Source organism: Calliopsis andreniformis, chromosome 6 (assembly GCF_051401765.1).
Source record: "Calliopsis andreniformis isolate RMS-2024a chromosome 6, iyCalAndr_principal, whole genome shotgun sequence".
In the NCBI taxonomy this organism is placed as follows: domain Eukaryota; kingdom Metazoa; phylum Arthropoda; class Insecta; order Hymenoptera; family Andrenidae; genus Calliopsis; species Calliopsis andreniformis.
Genome location: NC_135067.1, coordinates 6,503,604 through 6,526,208, shown reverse-complemented (window position 1 = coordinate 6,526,208; position 22,605 = coordinate 6,503,604). Strand labels below are relative to the sequence as shown.

At 37.1% G+C, this 22,605-nt stretch overlaps 2 protein-coding genes and 1 long non-coding RNA gene across 4 annotated transcripts; 2 read left to right on the top strand and 1 right to left on the bottom strand.

Moving 5' to 3' along the window:
• The first annotated feature begins 512 nt into the window (after positions 1-512).
• On the top strand, positions 513-22,399 carry Rim2 (replication in mitochondria 2). The gene is made up of 6 exons (XM_076380031.1): positions 513-773; positions 2,555-2,740; positions 4,709-4,983; positions 15,616-15,734; positions 18,931-19,150; positions 20,180-22,399. The coding sequence occupies exons 1-6, from the start codon at positions 733-735 to the stop codon at positions 20,455-20,457; spliced, it is 1,119 nt and encodes a 372-aa protein (XP_076236146.1). The 5' UTR covers positions 513-732; the 3' UTR covers positions 20,458-22,399.
• Positions 13,155-15,300, bottom strand: LOC143180764 (peroxiredoxin-5, mitochondrial-like). The gene is made up of 3 exons (XM_076380721.1): positions 14,901-15,300; positions 14,631-14,736; positions 13,155-13,622 (listed from the first exon to the last, which is right to left on the bottom strand). The coding sequence occupies exons 1-3, from the start codon at positions 15,074-15,076 to the stop codon at positions 13,422-13,424; spliced, it is 483 nt and encodes a 160-aa protein (XP_076236836.1). The 5' UTR covers positions 15,077-15,300; the 3' UTR covers positions 13,155-13,421.
• LOC143180358 (uncharacterized) lies at positions 20,528-22,399 on the top strand. Of its 2 annotated transcripts, none has more exons than XR_013002111.1 (3): positions 20,528-20,665; positions 20,733-20,844; positions 21,166-22,399. It is a non-coding gene; the product is annotated as an uncharacterized LOC143180358 (long non-coding RNA). The 2 variants fall into 2 exon arrangements; XR_013002112.1 differs by having other exon boundaries at positions 20,529-20,655.
• Positions 22,400-22,605: the final 206 nt, after the last annotated feature.

Here is a 22,605-nt window from a genome sequence, read left to right as displayed (position 1 = left end):
GAGACTCTGGTTTCCCTTCAAATTACGCATGAACATCTTCGTGGAGAGCATCAGAGCAACAAACAGAGTCTACTCTTTGCAACAGAGACGCTACATAGCCTGTCATGGACGTTTCTTTAGCGTTGCACTTCTCCATGACAACAAGCTGCTGTGTGGGCAGTAGTCGTTGGAAAACGAATCAAGCGCCTCCACGCTGAACAGCTCTGATTTAAATTTTGAGAGACACAAAGACACAGTACTACGTTCACATCAACATTGATTTGTTTCAAACTTCAAACCATCAATTTTGTTTTTCTAAATAATCATAAAGCGCTTAAAATGATCTTCAAATCTAACAGTACGCTTAATTCCATCCCTAAAAACAACGAAACCCGAAATTTTCAAATCACGCCCAGTTTCCCGCCACCTCGATTATCGAAAATTCGATTCTCGAACCGTGAAGATCGAGACGTCTAACATTGTTATAGTTCATGGCATACGATACGCCATACGTTCGGTGCGGTCGATGCGATCAGTTGTTTTTGAGCTCGCGAAAGGGTTGGTGTTGTTCTCCGTACGTCGGTTGTTTCTGTTCGATCGTCGAAACAGGAATCGAACATCGTCGAAACGATAAACCGCAACGACTAACGCGGCCTTCGGTGCAGTTCCCGCGTGTGTACTTTCAGTGTTTCTCGTTCTTCATATTCGCGAAGTACATGCTTCCGGAATAAGGATCATTCGCGAAATCGAAGAATGTTGGATCGCGACACAGCGATACACCTTGTAGCCGGCGGGTGGGTTTTTTTTTCCCTTCCCCTTATCCTACCGGTTCAAATCCACGATCCTCGTGGTAACGATCACAATACCCCATCGCCGATTCGCGCCTGTCGTTCGAAAAAGCTGCTTCGCCGAGATCTGCGTATTTTGCGCAGCGAAACGCACGCGTGGAACTGCTCACGAGCCGAATTCATGCGTTAATACACGCGTGGTTCATTTGCTCGTCTCGCGATTCTACTCGCCCGAGATGTAAATAGATTCATGTAGCCCGATTATAATGTTAAACCAATGCGAAACCCCGTTTGCTGGTGTTTTGTCACTATGCCCGACCCTTTGTGCCCCTTTTTCCGTTATCAATCGTAACTCTAGCATATCACGCAGTAGAAGTTGCGTGATATGTTGGTAAATATCGTTTTGCGTGAAGTTGGCGGCGAATAGCTTGAAAAAGAATTCCGTAGCTTCGAATACTGTGATGCACTCGTGGCCGGCTAAATTTACGTCATCCTAGCCGGTCTTCTGTCTTGCTTGCGTGCACAGGGAGCTGTGAAAATATTTGGGATATTGGAACGAAACAGGATTGAAGTTACGCTGAATCTTCTGAAGTTTGGCACGACTGTAACGGAACATAGCTAACAGAATCGTATGGGGGGAATTTGAACAAAAAAACTGGCGCCATGGAGTATGTTAGTGTATACACACAATCGTACGTTAGGTCATCTTTGGCACGAATTACGTTTTGCGACGATCCAACGAATCCTACACCGCAAGAATAGGTTATAGGGATACATTCTTCGTCTTTTTTATTCTTAGAACTTCTTTCTAAAATTGTACCAACGTTTTGGAATTTTTATTTGGAGCTTTTTGACTGACTTTTCGATCGTAACCGTCGAATACTTTCCCGAGGCACTATAGGCGGTCTATGTGCGTAATTGATCGTCCCAATTTAGAAACCGGCGTATTTTCGGGCGCCAGGACGTCGTTGAAGTTTTTCGCAGTAACTTCGGGACTTCTGCTCGAATTTCGCGTGCCAAGACGTGGGCAGAATTTATATGTATATAATATATTTACGAGCACCATTCTGTTGTTCCCTATAGGCCAAAATTTCTGCACGAGTGCTGCGTTGACAAAGCTTGGCACTACAAAAGGAAATTTATTCCTTTTTAATGTAGATGGTTTAGATTCCAGCCAGAGGATGTTTTGTAAAGGATCGTGTGTTGGCACTTCTGTTTCCTTTGTGTGTAGTATACGAATTGTATATTTGCGAGCTTATTAACGCTCCGTCGATAAAAAATGGTAATACAGGTTCTTTGTCACACGCGAACTTCATTGTTTTCGTTCTCAAGACATTTTGTTCGAATCACCAGTTCCTCTGTTTATTTTGCATCTTATCGGGTACACGGTCGCGTTAGATAAACTTTATTTTCGAATGGATAGTTATCGTTGTTCCGTCTTATCATCCGTAAATAAATACACGGGTTCTGTGATTCGCTTGTTTGTTTTTCAGACAAAAATGTTGGAGTAAAACGTTGATTAATAATACGTAATCCTTTAAGGCGACAGGAAAGGGAAACAAATGAAATGAAATGAAACAGATGTTAAGGATCAAATTGTAAAATTTTTTAAAATAATAGATTAAACGTAATGAGATAAAATAAGATAGTAGAACTTGTTGAAACTTGAATGTTGATCGCAATATCGAACAAAAATAGGAAGTGTCATTAGCATTCCCGGAAATCTCCTGATACTATTACCATGAAACATTGAACTTGACACTGACTACGCTCCTTTCGTTTTATAGAGTAGCTGGTACGGCAGGTGCGATAGTCACTTGTCCTCTGGAGGTGGTCAAGACGCGGTTGCAGTCTTCCTCTTCCGGTTTCTATCCGCCCCCGATAAACAAGGAGCTGTCTTCCGGTCATGTGACATGCAAGGGCTTCCCGAAAGCGGATCAAAGGAGGCGACTGTGCACTGGAAGCTATACCAGGTAATTTCATCTCAATGATACATAATTAAAATTAATTAAATGCGTACGTTACGTGATATTATCTTCCAATTTTTGAATTAAATATCAGTGTCGAATTTCTAATCTAGAATTTAAGAAAAATACCACGTTATTATTATTAATTCTATGTTAGAATCGAGCAATCATCAACATTTCACCGACGAGCGTAAATATACGCTGATTTGATATTTGATCTGTAATAGGCGAAAGTAGTTTCATAATGAATAATCAGTACATCATAAATCATAATATACATCTATAAATAGTCGAAATCATATGACTATGGCTAATATTAATTATTACTGGCTAATTTAATTATACATGCAAATATAAATTTTCTGTTAATTAAATTATTAATGTAATAAATATGTAGGTGTTACGGATGTAAAATAATGTTTCAAAGGATACCATTGTTCGTACCGAGAACAGGCAATAAAAATTGTCGCCACAATGAGTTTTCTGCAATCGTGTGTTCCGCGTCCCTTTTTTAAGTTCATGTGGAGCCATAGTCTGACGTAAATTTTCGTCATATTGCCATACGATTTCGAGTTATTAACTTAGATTGGAATATCAATTATTACAGCAGTATTAGAGATAAAAATGAAAAACTAAATATTTGAGAGTTTGTAGGTTTCAATTTATTTTTACTAATTCCTTTTTTTCTGTTTGACTGTTTTCAATTCTTGGTAATATAGTAAAAATAAAAACGTGTTTTATATTTATTGGTCGTCAGATTCAATGATATTTACATAAATGTTTCACGAGATACTGCTCTTAGATGCACGTTATAGACATTTCTATAAGATACGTTTATGTATCTTTTACATTATCAGTGACCAAACTTTACATTTTAGCGTCATATTAAATTTTAAATTTTACCTCCAATAGGATTATCTTATTTTATTTTGAACCGGCATTCTAACAATTTTGTGAACAACCAAATTGTGTAACAAACATGGTCATAGAATATGTAGACCTACCCTACAACTCGTGTGTATTTTTGCACACGTGTACATGAGTTACGCTTTTTAGGTTAGGTTCAACGACAATAAACGGGTACTACACTTTTTACGACCTTTACCTATTATATCTTCCAATCTCAATATTTTCGTTTGCACTTTTAATTTACATCCTGTAATGTAATAATAAAGACGTGTTATTATCATTAGCACACTCCTAGCAAGTAACATTATTTGTCATTTATGTGAATTGTAAAACTTAGTACTAATATGCTAATGCGGCGTTAATAAAAATAATTATACTTTTAATCCTAATTAAATTCAAATATGCATTTATGATATATAAACTGTTATGAACACTTCGAAATAAAGGAAAATTCTAGACATTTTTATATGCACAATGTTTCGAAAAATGTATGTACATGCATAGAAAACTTAACGACTTTATTAAAATAAATGAATGCAATTACATATCGTAATGACCTTGATACAATCATAACAAAACTCGGTTAAAGCGCGTTAAAATCATTATTTTTTCATAACAGAAGAAAAAGCTTGACCTAATTTTTTTATTCACCCTGTGTATTTAACGCACGAAACATGTGCATATTGTATGAATTATGAATATAAATATATAACATTTGTGGTGCGTAGTATATGTAATAGCAACGCAAGCATTTAAATTAGATTTGTCCTTGCAATCTTGTATGTTTTGAACTAAGTAGTTTTGTTTAATTTTCAGACTAACGATAAGACTAATATTCAATACAATGTGACAATGTATTTAAATTTTTAAAGCGCCCTGATTCCTGTAACGTTTGCTGCCAAGTAATTCAATTTGTTTTCGCGTCCTTTTACTTATGTAAATACATATTACTAAACAGAAGAATTTTTTTTGATTAATCAATAAAAGATAAACGTCTATTTTAAGAAAAGATTGCAAGTCTAAAGCAATATTTACACTTTACGTGGTTTATACCATTTGTTACAGGCATGCTCTGGTCGCTCTTTCGCACTTCGGCGTGTTCACGTCCTCCAGTGGTTCTCCTCACGGTCATTCAGCTCCAGGAATCTACCAGTGCATAAGATACATCGTCCAGAACGAAGGGGTTCGCGCCCTGTTCAAAGGACTCGGCCCTAATCTCGTGGGTGTCGCGCCCTCCCGAGCAATTTACTTCTGTGCCTATTCGAAGAGCAAGATCGCCTTCAACGCGATCCTGCCACCTGATACACCACTCGTACACGTTTTCTCCGCGTTCTGTGCTGGTAAGTCGATCCATTGCATTCGTTAATCATTTTCGCTCTTTACAGACTACACAAAGGTTACTGAAAATTGTGTTCTAATTGAGAACCCTTTTATGGAATTATATTGGACGATTGGATAGAATTTTCTGGTCAGACATCCGGGAAATATGATCTAAGAACGCTTACTGAGTGAGAAAAGTTGACATTTTTTGGCGATATATAGATGTATTATTCGTACAAGGTGTTTCATCTAAGTTAACAATTTAAATATTTCGTTTATATTTGATGATAGGAGACAGTTTTGTTTCCAAACGATAATTTCGAAGGATATGTAGTTTGATACTAACAGTTTGTTTGTATTATACAGGGTGTGTGACAACAGGTGTCAGAAATTTTAATCCTTTTAGTGACGATCGAAGTAGTTTACCTTCAGTGAACGATATATGGTTATTCAGCACTGAAAGGGTTAAGGAGTGATTCTACACTCTAAAATAAGACGAAGATTAAGAATGATAAAAATGGGTTTGTGTCCTCGTTTCAGAGTTATTCATTGAGAAAACACTTAAAATTCACATGTACGTGTCTAACTTGGGGCTTATTCTACTAATTTTGCTGTGTCTGACTTGACTAGTACAGTTGGCAGTAGAATAAGTCCCAAGTTAGACACTTTTCATCCATACTATAGGCATTTTCTCAATAATTAATAACCCTGGGACGAAGACTTGAACGCAATTTTGTAATTTTTTATTTTCGTCCTATTTTGTCATATAGAATCACCTCTTAAAATCTCTGATCTCTATCAATCACTCTGTGTACAGGTATATGTGTAAAAAAGATTTGAAAATCAGTGCAATGTATGAAGTATTCTTTCAGAAAACACTGATGTGTGTAAGTGTACGAGTGCCATATGGAAATATTAATTCTAGAATATTTCCTAAGCTAATGTTTTCTTTAGCATAAATGGCATACTATTTTTGTAAAAGGTGACGAGCTAAGTATTAAGATGTATAATTCTATTTCCGAAAAAACATAATTAGAAAGCAAAATCGAATTATGTCTCCCTTGAAATCATTCAAGTTTTGTTTGAAATGTATTCCTCTATCACCGAAACCAGTAACATATCTAAAATGCATAAATGAGGTGAAACATGTTGTGCGTACATGTTTACTTCGTTTATATGGAAACTACCCATAAGTGTCCTATTCCAATGTTAAGGAATACAGCTAAAAAAATTCCACGTACAATAGTAGAGATTGACCGCGTTAGATCAATACACGTTATAGAAAGTTGTCCAATCAATCGATACAGAAATAGATGGCGGGCTGATATCTAGCCAAAGGCATCGTCCGTCTTCACGTGTCACAATTATCGCGTTATCGCGGTTTTCCTCTTCAAATAATCAGGTCCAGATAGAAAGCTCATGTGGGGTCAAATCGTGTGCATCAGTGTCTTTATCTACTCTTAGTGAATCCATAGCCGTTCTGTCGTAAATAACTGTTTCTTGATTATGACGCATTCTGGCTTCTTCTGGCGTACCGATAACACGTCTGATGAGATTTTGCTTACTGAGCACGAGAACTTCCGGGGAAACTCTCTCTCTCTCTCTCTCTCTCTTTTATCATTGGTGGAAATTGGATTTCTGAAATGGGTCCTTGGAAATTTGGATATTTCTGTTGGCTCCGTTACCTTGACAAAGATTGTTCTACTATAACGATAAGAGATGTCAGAAGGAATTATTTTTTGGAAAGCAGCTCGAGATTTCTTTTTAAAAAATATTCCTTTTCGTTGTGCAAAGACAAAATAATTGAGAAAATCAATGTAGATTCTTTAGGTTTTCTTCTGTAGAGGGATGTATTTTGGCCAGAAGTTGAACTTTGACCTTAAATTATTTTATGAGGTCGCCTCTTCGCTGGGGGAATCTTTAGACTGTTGTAGAGAGTGATTCTATTGATTTTACGTCAAAAAGACGAAAATGAGGGGTGATAGAAACAACGAAGAATGAATGTTTAACAAGTAATAAATATAGTAATGTAAATAAAAATAATGAAATGTAAATAAAAATAATTTAAATGGTAAAATACACATAGAACATTTTAAAATAATAATTGGCTTGCTAGTATCACTATTTATTAAACATTGAATATTACTGAAAAAGATACTATTACTCTTCAAATTTACCTTATCTTACACGAATTTCATACTATAAGTACCCACTCTTCAATAAATGTACAAATAATGTGATCTTGCTACAAAATCAGTATATAAAAAAACATGTTATTTTACTTCATTTGCTTATCTCTTTTTATCTAAAATCCTCCTTCGCATAAATTTTCGCGTTTTATAGATCAAAGTTCACTGACCTAAATAAGTTTCTTAAATCTGAGGCTATGAGGCTATGAGATTAAAATTTGTTCTCTTTATAATTTCGATCAGAAATAGAGAAATATTCAATAAGTAGGTCTATTCCGTGAAAATCGTCACAGTTTTCCTATTTATTACGCTAGAAAGCTGTGAAGTAATAAGGAAATCTTATGCATGGATAGTTATATGATTAGACATCTGAATAAAATTGACCTGAAAGCGACCTACGTGTTGAATGCATAGAAAAGTTGTGCAAACTAGTTTCGTTAACGCAATCGCTCGTTTCTAGGCTCTCTTTTCCAAGACTCATTTCGAGGGTCTTCCCTTCCCACCGAGCACAAAAAGCATGCTCCTGGTCACGTAGCCATCCGACAGCTGATTTTTCATCGGCTATCTGATCATTGGCCTTGTTTTCTAATGCGCAGTTAAAATTACAAAATTGTAGCAAGTCATTCGAACATAAAATTTAAAAACAACTTCATTCGCTATATATTAATAAGCTCATTTAAAAGTCATAAGTTGTTTTCTGCACTCTTGAACTCGAAGATGCAATTATAACTTCTTCATCCTCCATCGTATTTTCTCTCGATCGCTCTTTTAATATTAATCTTAGTCAACATTGGATAATTGTGTTAGTCAACGCTAGATAAATTTAGCAGGCTAAAATGGTACGCTTAGAAAGTGTTTACGAAGTTAAAATTAAAAAGAGCAGAGTGTATCTGTGAGGTCTTAAACGAGATAGACATTGCCTGATGAAGATTTCAAAGAGAGATAAGATGAAGACTTGATACTTTAGGCTAATGAACAATCTGGTAAAAATCTATAAAAAGCTGGAGTAATAATGCTCGAGGTACGCCTTTGGTGTCAGCGCAAGTGGAATTCGAGGATGGCTGACTAATTACTACTGTACCCTGAAAAGAACAGAAGTCATTTTAACACACATTAACACAACTAAACAGTCAAAAGAGATGAACATAAAATATCCCATTTACAGAAATATTCTATACATTTTACTCCAATGTTCAATATTTTTCAAAAACATTTATATTTATTTTGAATGTAAAACACTGAGCATAAATCAAGCGCTTTATCACCAAAATTGTAACTATTCCAAAAACAAAGTTAATCATTTTAGCCTGCGAACGAGATAAATAACAAAAAACTAGAAAAGTATTATGCCAATCGCTCTATGACCTTGGGTGGCAAGAAAACTAATTGCACGTCCGAAAGCAGCGTAAACAATGTTATAGATCAGCTACGCAAGGATGGTGAAAAATAGAATTAGATAGCGCAACGCGACGCCTTATCCCTTTTAATTCTCGCTTGTCCAATCGAATACGCGCGAGATACAATTGCATCCAATTGCTGATGACCTTGGAGCACGGTCGTCAGGCAATTACAGCTCGTTTCTACATGCACCGCGAGTGCATCGAGCGTCGCCGTCCCGGCTCGGGAATCACTGAGATCCGGCGAATACCTTCCTGAATTCCGTGTCACCAGACTCGGGCCAGCCGACGAACGCCAGTGCTCCTCAATGCCCGTTGCACAACGTGAATTACGCAGGCATTCGTTACTTCGTTGCAATCGTGCAACTCGACACTCACATGCCCCCGCACGGTTTAATTGACATCGACAAAATGCGCTCAATTGCATCCTGCTACCGTCTCCTCGGTTCGTTCTCTACGCTCGAGATGATTTATCGCCGTGGTGATCTGTGTCGTTTAGCTTCTATTGAAGAACAAACAATCGATACGCGCAGCGCGAGGTTCTGTTCAGAAGGCCAGGAACGCGTTTACGCATGAGACGCATGAGACTTTCGTAGGTCGCGTGAAAGTGGCGCTCCATTGAAGAAATTTGAGAGGCACTGCAGCAGGTGCTATGCACTTCTATTTTTAGCGAAACGACCGTGTAATTCAACGGCCGATCTTTTGCGGTTATTTACAAGCAACCGAGCGAACGAATAACCCATGAGCCTCGGTTTTTCTCAATGGGCAGCGGTCGTGTTTACGCGCTTCCCATGCGGAGTGTAAGGTAGATGGTCGGCCCTCGAGTTATCGGATTGCACGCTTGATTCTTCGATGCATGTAAAGTACGACGTACTATGGAACTGTTGTTATTACGCAACAGATAAGCCGATTTCGCCGATTTTTTTTCTCTCGTGCTAGAACGTAAGTAAATGCAATTTGTAGTCGGCGAGGAAGCGTGCCTCGCGTAGCGTATAATTCAGAATGTGCTTGAATTGCAAATCGTGCGCTGTTCGATGCACTTGAATCACAAATGCACGTGACACTGGTATGGTGCAACGAATGGAACGTGATAGTAGTTGGGTAACAGAACGGAGGAGCGAGGTTTGGTTTGTGTAAACATTTTGGATTTCGGTGATTTGAACGGAATTCAGGAATTGTTTGAATGCTGTATTTCTGGATTTCAGTTTTGTAATATTTTATATTGAATATGTTAATATTTAGGGGTTTCTCGAATAATTAAACCGGAATTTATCTTGAAATTCCAGTAAATTGACAACTCGTGTGTAGCTGAATTTCAGTGTTTTTTGGACTCAGACGACTGAATTCCACTACACGAATGCTTTATATAGTAGAATTCCGCTGTTATATTACGGAATTTCACTATATAAAGATTCTAAATCGTGGAATTCCTCTATATTAATAACTCATATTGTGGAATTTCATCACATAAACATCTTGGATCATGGAATTCTAATATCTAAAGGTTTTAAAACATTGTAAAATTTAATGTCAGTAGAAGCTACAGAATTCTAGCATATTAGTAATTTGTATTTTTATAATTCCACTCTATCATTGTTTTAAATTATGGAATTTACTACATCAGCACATATGATTGTGGAATTCTAACAGAGTCGAATACTACAAAATTTTATAAATATTAAGTATTTCATGTCTGAATTCATTCGATATCATAAAATTCCACTTCATCGGTACTTTAAATCATGAAATTCCACTTTATCAGCGCTTTAGATTAAAAAATTCTATTACAACAACTGTTCGGATGACGGAATTCCACTACTTTGATACTAATGAAATTGAAAAATTCAACTCTAACAATAAATCACAGGATTTCACAGCATCAGTAACTCCAGTTTTGGAATTCCACTTTACTAGTGCTCCAAATTATGGAATTCCATTACGTTATTACTTTGAACTGCAGTATTCCAGCACTAAAAAATGACAAAACTCCAAATTTTCGAAAACCGTGGAGTTACATTATTACCTAAAACTTTTGAATTCCATTATCCCAAACACTTTGGGTGCTGGAATTCCATCGTTCCAGCCGTGTTTGCTCGCCGTGCTCGAATCGTGAAATCCCGACTCTTCGTCATCTCGACACTGAAAATACCACGCGAATCTGCGTAGAATGTCGCAGAATCGAAGGTTAACGAAAATCGCGATCGAAATCGCTTCGGTCGCCCGAAATAGAATCTAAACGAGGTGGTTAGTACACGCGGAGCGCAGCGTTATGCGCCAATAGAAGTTCGTGTCGTCGTTGTTATGCTTGCAATTGGACTCTTCCCGTGGCGTGTGACGCGGCATCGCGCCGCGCCGGTAGCGAGCGAGTGCAACGTGATTCCTCATAAACACGCGTTCTTGATCTATTTTTGTTGCGGCGTTACGAATCAAAACAGACGCGCGAGATTACCCGGCCATCGGAAAAAGGAGAGGAAGGGAGGTGTGTGTACACTATGCACTACGCTTCCGTAACTTATTATGAATTTATCTTATCGCGCGCGACAGCGGGAGCCGCGGGATTGAAACTAACCATCGTGCTCTGCAATTTCGAAAACACGAAAAGGACTTTCTGTTGCGCAGTTCGCTGACCAGACTCTGCACCTTCTACTTCTCTAGCCCATTAGAGTCCACTTATACTATCGAGGAGCTGAGTACGAATCGAGCAGAATGACTGCGTCCACGAAACACGTATTGATGTTTCATCGTTATTTTTTATTGGTCGGTAGTATGCCTAATATTGGATCCGCTTGTGTTTGGCTCGTCAGTAGTATAAATGGATCTTAAGAGCCAAAGTTGCATAAATGTAATGTTATTGAAAAGATTGTAGATTATTGTAGATTATTTTGCTAAGACAATGTACAAAAAACATTTTATAATAATAGACACTTAATAGACGCCCATTAAATGAAGAAAACACACAGAAGAAAGTCTATAATTTGCAGAAGAAACTAGTGCATCTAGTACTAGAAATATTTCAATTTTTCCAATTTTCAAAATGTTGTAGAATGTAGAACAGAAAGGCGAAATAGTAATGAAAAAAATATTAAGATATGCACTCTTTTAGAGATCCCCTTTCATAGCAATAACATGAAGAAAGAAACAGAATTCAATAACACAAATTCACTAAAAAATAGTAGTAAGTGATATGCTGCGTTTATGCAACTTTGAGCCTTAATGGGTTAATTGTGATTACTATAGCCAGTGATAGTAACTGTAAAAAAACAGCAATACACTCTGCTCTCGTGCCTTTCGATACGTAATCGCAGATTGCCTCTGCATCCAAGTGGCTCTTAAGCTGATCTGAAAAGTCAATCAGACGGACATATCGCAATGAGAATTAGAGTCTACGCTATTGATGACTTGTTGTTGTATTGAAATTTTGGAGTGACTTCTCCCTTATCGTTTTAAAGTCTTTGCCCGATATTCTATCACGCGTTAAGAAGATGTGGATTAGCATACACGTGATATAAGTTTCTTGAGTTTATTCGTGAACGAAGTATGAAAACATTGACTGTTTCTATTCGCCTTGTCTCAGAGACGACAACGAAAGGAGCACTGGAACCAGGGTATCGATTCCAAGTACACAGAATTCTTCGATGCAGTTTACTTTGGATGCTAGAATCAATATTTTAGCATCTTAGTAGACCGGTGCCCAACTTGGCCTTCCAATATTCTCAACCTTCGAAGCTTTTGTGCTCTAATATTCTTTGGATACCTCAATATGCTTGACTCATAAGTTGCGCAGATACTTCATAAATAGCCTTAAATAAACTTTAAAATAAAAGTAAAATAATATTATTAAACTCCAGATAGCGAATTTAAAGAAATGTAAATAAGTTTTATCTTCATAATTACGCGATAAAAATTTTTGCAAAAATGTGAGATATCTTTGTTATAATCTTGAACTATTGTAACTTATAAAGTTTGTTATCTGTGCATGATTCATGGTTGGAAATATGATAATGATGAAATAATGCATGTTAAGTTACGTTTAAATATGCTAATGTATCATAGTAATTGATCAAACTTCAAATAACTTTTTAACTAACAATTTAGATGCTCAAATATCTTATTACTTTTTTAAATCAAAGTTTCGAAACTGCATCGATTAATTGTAAACTGATTAATTCAGTTTCAAGCTAAGGAGCTTTAAAATTTCCATACGCAGCACGTAAAAAGTAAAAACATTGCAATTACATTTCTCATTTACATAAGAGTATTTCACCTCGAGTTTTTCGTATAGACACAATTTATCCCCGTAGCAGGGAATATATTTCATAAAATTTTATCTCAAATTTTACCCGAGCTCGCTCAAGCAGCACAAACATAACAAAATTAAATAAAGATAAAACGTTTCGCAGCTTTCCATCGCGGTGCAAAGGAAATAACATTCTAATTATTAGAACCTGTTTTCTATCCTCTATCCGAAATACGTTTGCTACCCAACCCTGCTCACGCACACCTGAGCGTGCATATTGTAGAACGTAGAAGACCAGCTCGTTAAATCGTTCGTTAGCGCGTCCCGCGATTCGGAGAACTGGCTGAAAACACTTGCGTAATCCGGATGCGTTGCACCGTGATAAACAGTGCGTTGGCCGCCGTGGTCTACCACAAAGTGGGTCAATAGGGCAGGTACCTGTTCGCAAGCTGCGACCAGCTAGTAAACAGTCGCTGATCGAGTGATTTTGAGAGCTGTCTTTCGGTCAACCGCCATAAATCGGTTTGTTTACTAAACGAGTCGGGATAAATTGATTTATCGACAGGTGCAGGCGTAGCAAGAATTTCAACTGCCACGAGATAAACGGGTATGCGTTTATTTCTGTGAGCAGCAGGTCAGGTACAATAAGTTGGGATTCCACCCCGCTGCAAACAGACCAGTTTCACGTTCACCGCGTCCAGGAACAGTTCTTTGACGACTCCATTCTCCGTCACCATGGAATACCTTCGACTCCTTGTTCCTCCTAATTCTGGAATGTCCACCTCCATCCCGATGGATCTCGTGAAACTCGCTGTCGGGTCTGCTAGCATTCTCACCTGAAGTTTGAAAAAATATCAGGCGTACCCTTTTGTAATTAGTTGTTATCTAGGTTTACGTTTTTGGTATTCAGAAATTGAACGAAATAAAGGGACTTGAGATTATTTAAAAGATAAAAAAGTTTGAATATTGAAATACTGGTAAATTTGAATATTTTAATATCGGATTATTTGAAAGCTTGAATATTTGAATACTACTTTTTTTTCAACTGGAGTGGTTGAAAATTTTAGTACTTCAATATTTAAAACGTGAAAAAGTTGAAACATTTGAATATTGGAATATGAGAAAATCTTTTTCTGATATCTTAACTTAAATATTTTAAAATATTTACTTTTGAATATTGAAGAATTTGAATATTTTAAAACTTGAACAGAATTTGCATCTTTAAATATTGGAATACTTGAAATATAAATATTTATAAGTTTGGATATTTGATATCCTTTGTCTTGTGGCAACAAAAAAAGTGGCGAAGTCACCCTGCGTTACATCTAATCCAAGGTGAATCGTTAACACTTAGAGCTACCAGAGCGTCACGAGTACGATTATTTCTTGTACACATTTTTCGATTTACAAACATTTTTTCCTCAGATAAGGTAAATGCCCCGGTACCTGGTCACTAACATTAATTTTACTTAATTTTCAGCTTAAATTCTGATAAAAACTAAGAGTACTAATAAAAACAGAAAACATTACCAGAAAATAGTATGTTCAGTTACTGAGATGTAATTCGAGTGTCAGGATATGCATTTTTCGGTTGTCCATTTACTGAGACGTATGACATCTTAGGCGTCCACGTGTTAGGACATTTACCTTAATACTGAATAAAACTAAAAGAATATATAAATACACGTCAGTTTTAGAAAATATGTACTTTTAAAAAGCTTGTAATTTTGATATACATATGGTTAAAAACAGATGTATATTAATCTCAGTTAATGGTTCTAATGTTAATTATCATATAGCTCTCTATTCCTTTTCGGCTAAAAATGACTTCCATCAACCCTTACCTTATCGTCTGCGCCTTTGACATGTCCCCAAGCAGACATAACGAAAGGGTCGTTCACGGACACGCATATTATTTCATCGAAGCCTAGCAATCGCAGCTCCATTGATCTAATTGGTTCAGCAAGTAGACAGAAATCGTATAGACTGTCTGAGAACTTTACCAAAGTAACCATGTTAATCAGTCCTTCGTCAAATGTACATCGAACGAGTCTATGTTCACTAAACGAGGGAGTGTCGTATTCGCGAAGTCTTTTTCGTAGTAAGGAAATTACTTCTCTATGAACCCTCGTAAATGAACCTTGGAGCACCCAGGAACGTAAGCGCCAGGAACGCCGAAAATGATAGCCCTCTTGTTTGCGATCAGTACTGAAATATTTACTTGATTTTCTGGTAGAGCTTCGTACAAGGTCACGCTAGGTAGCTTGTCCCCTTTCCTGATACGAGGCATATTCCCGTTTAGTTTGTATGGCTTCTCGTGTAGACCTTGCTCCTTATTCGACAAGGTTAAAGGCGCACGATTAGCCCCTCGTTTGTTTTCCCTCCGTGAATTGAGTTGTCTGCGCAGATCGCTGTCGATTGAATCGCGAGCGCGGTAAATTTAGAAGTTGGCCTGTCGCGAGAATCAACGTTCCGATCGATGAGTCCTTCCAATAACAAAGTGATCGGGAATTCCAAACACTTGGACAGAATATTAATCTCGTTATAGATAAAGTGGGTTTTCGAGCATAATTTGTTAAATATTGAAAGTCATCTGTATTGCGATTTCAGTTATTTGTAAACAACTTAAAGTGCAGTTTACTAAAGTAGCAGGTTATAGGATCTGTTTACAACCCGTGAAGTTGTTTACGACGAGTTGCACTTAAAGTAGTTTGTAAGTTTGCCTTCGATCAACCGCGAGAGAGCTCGAGGCAGCTGTTCGGATGTGAATTCCGTTCACCGAAGCACACGTACCGATCGGATTAAAGACACGTGCCATTCATTTTTCAGGTTTCGCGGCATGCACGTTGACAAATCCTATTTGGTTCGTGAAGACCAGGCTACAGCTGGACCACCGAACGAACAGAATCACCGCAATGGAATGCGTGCACAGGATATATCGCCAATCGGTACGGAAAATCTTCTAGACTACGTTAGCCCAGGACTATACCTGCGGAAATTAAGCGAATGGAAATTTTGATATCCCATGTTTTTATTAGTGATTCGACAGGGATGACTAGATCGAAGATTAGCACTTGGCAAGTGACTGATTTCTCGATAACACGCGTATAATGACAATCTCTTCAGCTCCGTCACGCGTGTTTTCCTGTCTGGTGAACAGTCTGTGATCGATCACGTTGTATTTTCATCCATTATAGCAAGATTTTTATTAGAAGCTAATGATTAAACTATATTCTACTGAATTGATAGTTTAGATTATGGAATTCCATTCTATTAGTGTTTTAAATTGTGGAATTCCGCTTAACAGATAGTTTAGATTGTGGAATTCTACTATATCTACTAGAATTGTACTCTATTACTATGTATATATAGTAGAATTACTATAGTAATAATAGAATTTACTAGTAGAACCTACTATTACTATAGTAATTCTACTATAGTAATTCTACTACATATATATACTTTGAATCGCGAAATTCCATTGATTGATGGTTTAGATTTTAGATTTAGATTATAGAACTTAAATAGTTTCTTGAACTTTATAATTCCGCTATATTAATCTCTGTTTTAAAAATGCGTTATATCAGTGCATCAGAACATGGAATTCTACTGTACTAATATTTCAAATTATAAAATTCTACTGTGCCAATGCACAGAATCAGGGTTCTACTGTGTCTATCATACTAATGCTCTAATTAAGTTATGCAACTTTACTCTATTCATGTTTTAGACTATGGAATTTTAATATAACTGCCTTGTAGACTCCCATTAAATATATCAGTGTCTTATATTGTGGAATCTATATTGACGTGTCAAATTACGCGATTCCAATATTTTGATACTAGAGATCAACGTATCATTCCGCAAGAAAACAGAAAATATCAAATTCAATGTTAACGAAAGTCACGCTCTGAATCGCATTTAAACGAACTCACGCGTTAATCGATTATTCTTGTTTGCTACCCTACGATGTATTCCCTTCTTTCTAATCGATACAAGACACAAAGGAATACAAAGAAGCCGTGACTCTGTCACGATTTTAAGGAAAATTGTGTTAGAGATGGTACAAGGAAGTCGTGAACTGAACGATCGTGTTTTGAATAGAATCTGACTCAAATTATACAAGGTTATTCAAGAGGAAAGGTCAGTGCTCTGATAAGTAATAATATCCATTATAAAGAAAAGTTGATGCACTCCTAGTGGTAAAACTTTTAGGAACAATTGCAGACTGATTCTTCACAGAAGGATTCATGAATACTTAAAACCACGTTTCGTATAAATCTCTATATAGAAACATTCATTATATTGTACACATTGTATTTATGAGGCAGTTTTCTTTTGGAAAATGACTTCCTCTTGTAGAGCCATGAATAATTTTTGAAGAACTCTTTAGCAAGTGGCAGTGACGATTATAGATTAGTACTTTCCAAAAGGCAAGTGTAAGGTCAAAGATACATTCGTAGGATCAATACCAATCGTTGGAAAGATTAAGAGAGAATATAGGTACAGCCTGAAACTTTCGACAGTTAAGAATCAACAGCAATGATGTTGCAATGCTCGAGATATACAATGAACAAGTTCTGATCGTAGCCAAGGATATTTTTATGAAGCCGGCCACGAAAACAGACGGACATATAACTATTTCTCAAACAGAAAGGCGTAGTTCAATTGTCAGTTTCGTTGATAATATCTAGGGGAAGCGTACTGCAAAGATTTACCTTGAAATCTTTTAAGTCTCGCCAATTTCCTCTCAATTTTCTCCAATTGTGTCTTCAAACGAATTTACATATTGCGCTCGTGCCAGCGATATTGAGCCAGCTCTAAAAATGAGCTTCGAAATCTACGAATAGTAAATTGTGATTAAAATAATCGAGCCACGATACGTTGTCTACAGACATTCCGTCATTCTCTGTCGCAATGATTTATGAATCGTTCTACATTTTTCTCGTTAGACTTCCACCTCTGGAGCTACTATCCAGATTCTGAAGCGACTTATATCGCGAACAAAGGTCACGAAATGGAAAGATAAAACGAACATCTGTAAATAATTAAAAAGAGGTTCACGATATTGTTTCGTGCAACAATCTCCTTTCCTTTCGGCGTGATCACGCGACAGGCGTGTGCAGTGGTATCTCGGTTAGCTGTCCCACTCATCGTCACTGTCGATAAAACCTTCATTCATGGTTCATTTCGTACCATTACATTATTTACGATAATTCACACTATAACAATTGTTTCTATTGTTGTCGACTGCATGAGCAACTTGGGAATTGTTAGAAACATTAATATTCTATTTCGAGTAATTAGAAAATCATATTTGTGCAATCAGAGAGTTTATAGTCCAAACGTTAAGATATTCTTTCAGAAACAATGTATTTTGTAGTGACTATTATTTTTCGAAATATTTTCTTAAATATTGAAAATCGAGAAAATATTTCAGGTGACATAAGATACATACCCTGCACGATCTACATTAAATTAATTTTTTTGCTATATTTAAAACTCACTTTATCCATTACAATAATTAGAAAACAATTACATACTAGAGAAAATTATTTGAAGAGAGTTGTAGTTCGATAAATCGTTTAATTATAGAATATACAAACCAAGAATCGCAGTTATCTCGGAAACTTCCATTATCAGTCCTTATGTTCGCACATCAGAAATAAGAGATAAGAAAAGCGATAGGTGGTAATCAGAAAGTAGTACACTATGAATGGGGAGTACTCTTGAGGGGACCAGCTACTGATAATTGGATAATGCTAAATTATGTCTGCTTATCAATCATCGTCAAAATATGTGTGTATTCGTCTTATCAGGGACGTCTTAATATCTCCCCATGTTCTCCAGATAATATCCTTTCCTTACTTTGTTAAACTTTCTAACAAATTCATTTAAAACGTCATTTTTCCTTTGTGTATTTTTCAAAAAGTTAATTATGCTTTTTTAACACCTAGAGGATTATGATATGCAGAAGAATAATTATTCTGAACAAAAAAATCTTGTTTGTTACTGATACAGAACTTGCTTGTTATTTTTCGCATAACGTTTTCATAAAAAGTCTTGAAACACAATATGAAGTCTATTGCTGTAACATGTAACTCATTATGAACAAATAAATAAAAACTATCACTGGTTTTTCAGGGTATCCTGGGATTTTATAAAGGCATCGTGGCCTCCTACGTAGGAATAAGCGAAACTGTGATACACTTTGTGATCTATGAGGCTGTAAAAGCTTGGCTGGCGACGCACAGATCTACGATCTCCAAGGCGGATGGCAGCAAAACGCTCCGCGACTTTGTAGAGTTCATGGCAGCAGGCTCGTTCTCGAAAACTATTGCATCCACCATCGCCTATCCCCATGGTAAGGTCGACTGCGATCGTTAATAATAGATAGCAATTTTCAGATAATCCTTTCATCGCATACAACAATCGTTGGTCATCTAATCATTTAGGTAATTGCATTACGCAAAGCAGTGGGTACAAAATCAACTCTTTGCCATAACGCATAATACTTTTCTGCTGATATGTTCTCTCGTTTACAAGCTTCTCAGCAAATAGATTATATCGGTGAGCAGTAAAGCGTTCCTTTCGTTCCTTCAACTGCAAGTAAAAGCCAAAGGTTTGTTCCAATCAAAGAAATTCTTCCGGACTTTTGTCTGCTTCCTACTTTAGTTACAGATTCTATTTTTGAGGTATTGCTTATGACTCAAGAATTGGCTTCGGTTCAAGAGCAAAATGCAGGCACAGGTTTGTGCAAATTTCCTTGCAAACATCCTACACGAGTTTGCAAATACGTTCATTCTGTGTGCAACTGTTTGTTGTGTCATGGTATTACAAGAAAATTATCATTGATTACAGATAATAAGGGCTCTGTCTGAGTACACCTTCTTAGCTCAGGAATGACTCTTTCGGAGGAGAGTTTGTAACGAAATAAACAATAGCTAATCGACAGAGCAACCACAAACAGCTTCGAGATTCTCCAAGTCTAAAGATAGCGTGAGCTGTATGTCTTGCGTGCCAGCCAGTCAACATACAATTACGTATTATGCCGGCTGCGGTGCTTTGATCGATCAAACATTAGGTTTGACTTCTCTAAAAGATGGAATCTTACTATTCACGTTGGTAGGGTGGGATTACGACAGACGTAACTCTATTCTTTCAAAGAGTCCTTTCTGAATAGTCATCATAATAACACTGTGTAATATCTTCAGTCTCTCATCGAACTAGCGAGTGAGCTAGAAACTATCACAATAGAATAAGTGTAGAAGAGAACCTGAGACAAATACCCTAGTAACCCCTTAAACGCGCAAAACCTTGAGTTCGAAGACGCGTAGTTAACGGGTCCCTATTTTCAGTTGACCCGTGTACATAAGTGTCTTTGGTCTTTCAGAGGTAGCAAGGACGCGGTTGAGGGAGGAGGGTACGAAATACCAGACGTTCTGGCAAACTCTGAGGACCGTGGTCAATGAAGAAGGGCCAAGCGGTCTGTACCGTGGACTAGGCACTCATCTAATTAGACAGATACCAAACACGGCAATTATAATGGCGACGTACGAGGCGGTAGTGTACATCCTGAGCAGGCACTTCGCCGAGCGTTCCCTGACCATTAGTAGCACGAGCGGATCACAGTTCTATGCGAAAGCGAAAGCGAAAAGAGAGCTCGCCTAGGATTTGCTTACGGCCCCTGAGTAAAGGGCCAACCGCTCGTTAACGAGTCTTAAAGCTGCGTCCGGTTCGAGTGCACCATCCGAGGTGTCCAGACGCTAGAGGAGACGAGACGAGATGCGAGAGATGTTCGTTGGAACATGCGTTTCCGTGAAACACGTGGAGCTCCATTGGGTGGCCAGATTTGTGTTACGGTTGAAGGTAGCAAAAGGTACCACAGCGAGTTGAACGCTGTGTGCTCTGTAAGTGTAGCAAAAAGTAGTCCTTCCTCCTTTCAGGTTGCAATACATTCACACACGGAACAATCTGTCTGTTGTACCTACCCTCGCCGAGACACACGGAATACGAAGCAGGAACCGAAGCTGGAAAAAATCAGTCGGTTACATCAAAGTGAGCTATGCTTCGCAATGATCGTTAAAACGACCTACATTACTGTTGGCAGAGTCGAAATTCTATTGTGACAGTAATGTACGGACCCTTTTATAGTTTTGGAGGGTTTGAAAATAGGGCGGATTGGGGTGTAGTTCCTGAACTTGTAGTACTCTAATCACAGTTAGACATGCTACACATCGGTAAATATAATCATAGCATATTATTTTCGTAAATTTCTATCGAATTCCTGTGTTTCAAAACCTCCAAAACCTATCCATCAATTGCTGCATCACAATCCTTTTACAAGAATCTATGCATAGATGAAATATTGTTGATAAGATTTGCAGAAAGGCACTTCTAAAAGGATCGTCATGTAATCGAATTTCCTTTACCACTCATAGACTCCTCAACGTATTGTGATCATCGTAGTCTTCTACTGTTCCTCGCAGTGCTTTGCGTGATTAGTACGAAGGAGAAAACTACAAAAGTTTCCGTTTCCGTATCGTTACTTTCGGTTGGATCGTCATAATTGTAAAATATATTGCGCATGAATCAGGAGAGAATGATCGTTCTTGCTTATGTTCAGCGCTAGAATAGAGATACGTATTATTATTGTATCATGACGTAGATATGTTTCATTTTTGGAAACCTTAGTATCGCCTATCAACGAAAACATAATAAAGAAAAAAAACGCAGTAATTTAGAACTGCGGTCAATGATTCTATCAAAACGTAGTAATAGGTGTTATATTGTGTACATAAAATAAAGCGCGATATAAATATATATGTTTATCCGTAGATTTGCAGCCGTTTGTATTTTTTCGAGTGCATAGAAGTAAAGTGGAAAAAAAAGTTTTGCAAGTGAAAGGAGAAAGTATTAAATGCCATCACGATTTCTTAACTGTGTTGCGGTGTGCGCGCTTAATGGGAAATCCGTTATTGTTAAGAGTGATTTGTTGAAGAAGAGACAAATGTTAAGATTAAAGATAAGTTAACAATATAAAAAGATTAATGATGTTTTGTTACTGAAATTCTATCGTTCAGGGTAACGTTTTTAACTTTGATTACCTCGCTGTTGAAAGCTACCATTTGATAAGATCGAAAGACAGAAATACGTAACATAGAAAGTTTTTAATTTTTATACTTGTCTCTCAGTGTTACTCGCGTACTGGATTATATTTATTTGCGTTCCTTGACTCCTTATTTGTAACAGATTCAACAACTCAGGTTTCTTGCGAACTAGTCCATTGAAACATTGTTTGATAAGCGTACTATTTCTATACTTGCGTGGAAGAATCGAAATGAAAAGTTTTCGCACCAGGGAATTGGTCCAAATCAACTACGTACTAAATGATCTGTTTCGATTTATAATAACATAAATAATGCGATAGAAAGCTACATATTGTAGAAAAGAAAACTGTGATTTTAATTTATCTTTCATTATCGGCTGGACCTGGCGATTGAAGGATTGTTTCGTGGGTTCATTATTTAGACATTTTTTTGTATTAACAATTCTTTATGATCAGAATCTTTTAAATTTGATTGCAGAAATTGAATACATTTATTTTTCAACATTTATAAGCGTTTTTTTAAATCCAGAAGTACAAACAAAGTGAAAAACTCAATTAAGTTACCTATATTTGCAGGAAAAATAAAGTCTTGCTACTGAAGACTGAGTAACTTTTATTGTACTTAGTATGCTCCGGAATTCAAAATATGAACTCTAGCAATATCTTCGAAGAAAGCCGATATGTGAATTGTTAAGAAATGTGTATATATA

Excerpts from the sequence above, each read along its gene's own strand:
- LOC143180764 (XM_076380721.1), bottom strand. The coding sequence starts at position 15,076 with ATGCCTCGTATCAGGAAAGGGGACAAGCTACCTAGCGTGACCTTGTAC. Across the intron at positions 14,737-14,900 it reads TTACGAGGGTTCATAGAGAA|ATCAATGGAGCTGCGATTGC; the intron begins GTAATTTCCTTA and ends TGAACCAATTAG. Across the intron at positions 13,623-14,630 it reads TCAAAGGCGCAGACGATAAG|GTGAGAATGCTAGCAGACCC; the intron begins GTAAGGGTTGAT and ends TTCAAACTTCAG.
- Rim2 (XM_076380031.1), top strand. The coding sequence starts at position 733 with ATGTTGGATCGCGACACAGCGATACACCTTGTAGCCGGCGG. Across the intron at positions 4,984-15,615 it reads TTTCTCCGCGTTCTGTGCTG|GTTTCGCGGCATGCACGTTG; the intron begins GTAAGTCGATCC and ends TTCATTTTTCAG. Across the intron at positions 15,735-18,930 it reads ACAGGATATATCGCCAATCG|GGTATCCTGGGATTTTATAA; the intron begins GTACGGAAAATC and ends CTGGTTTTTCAG.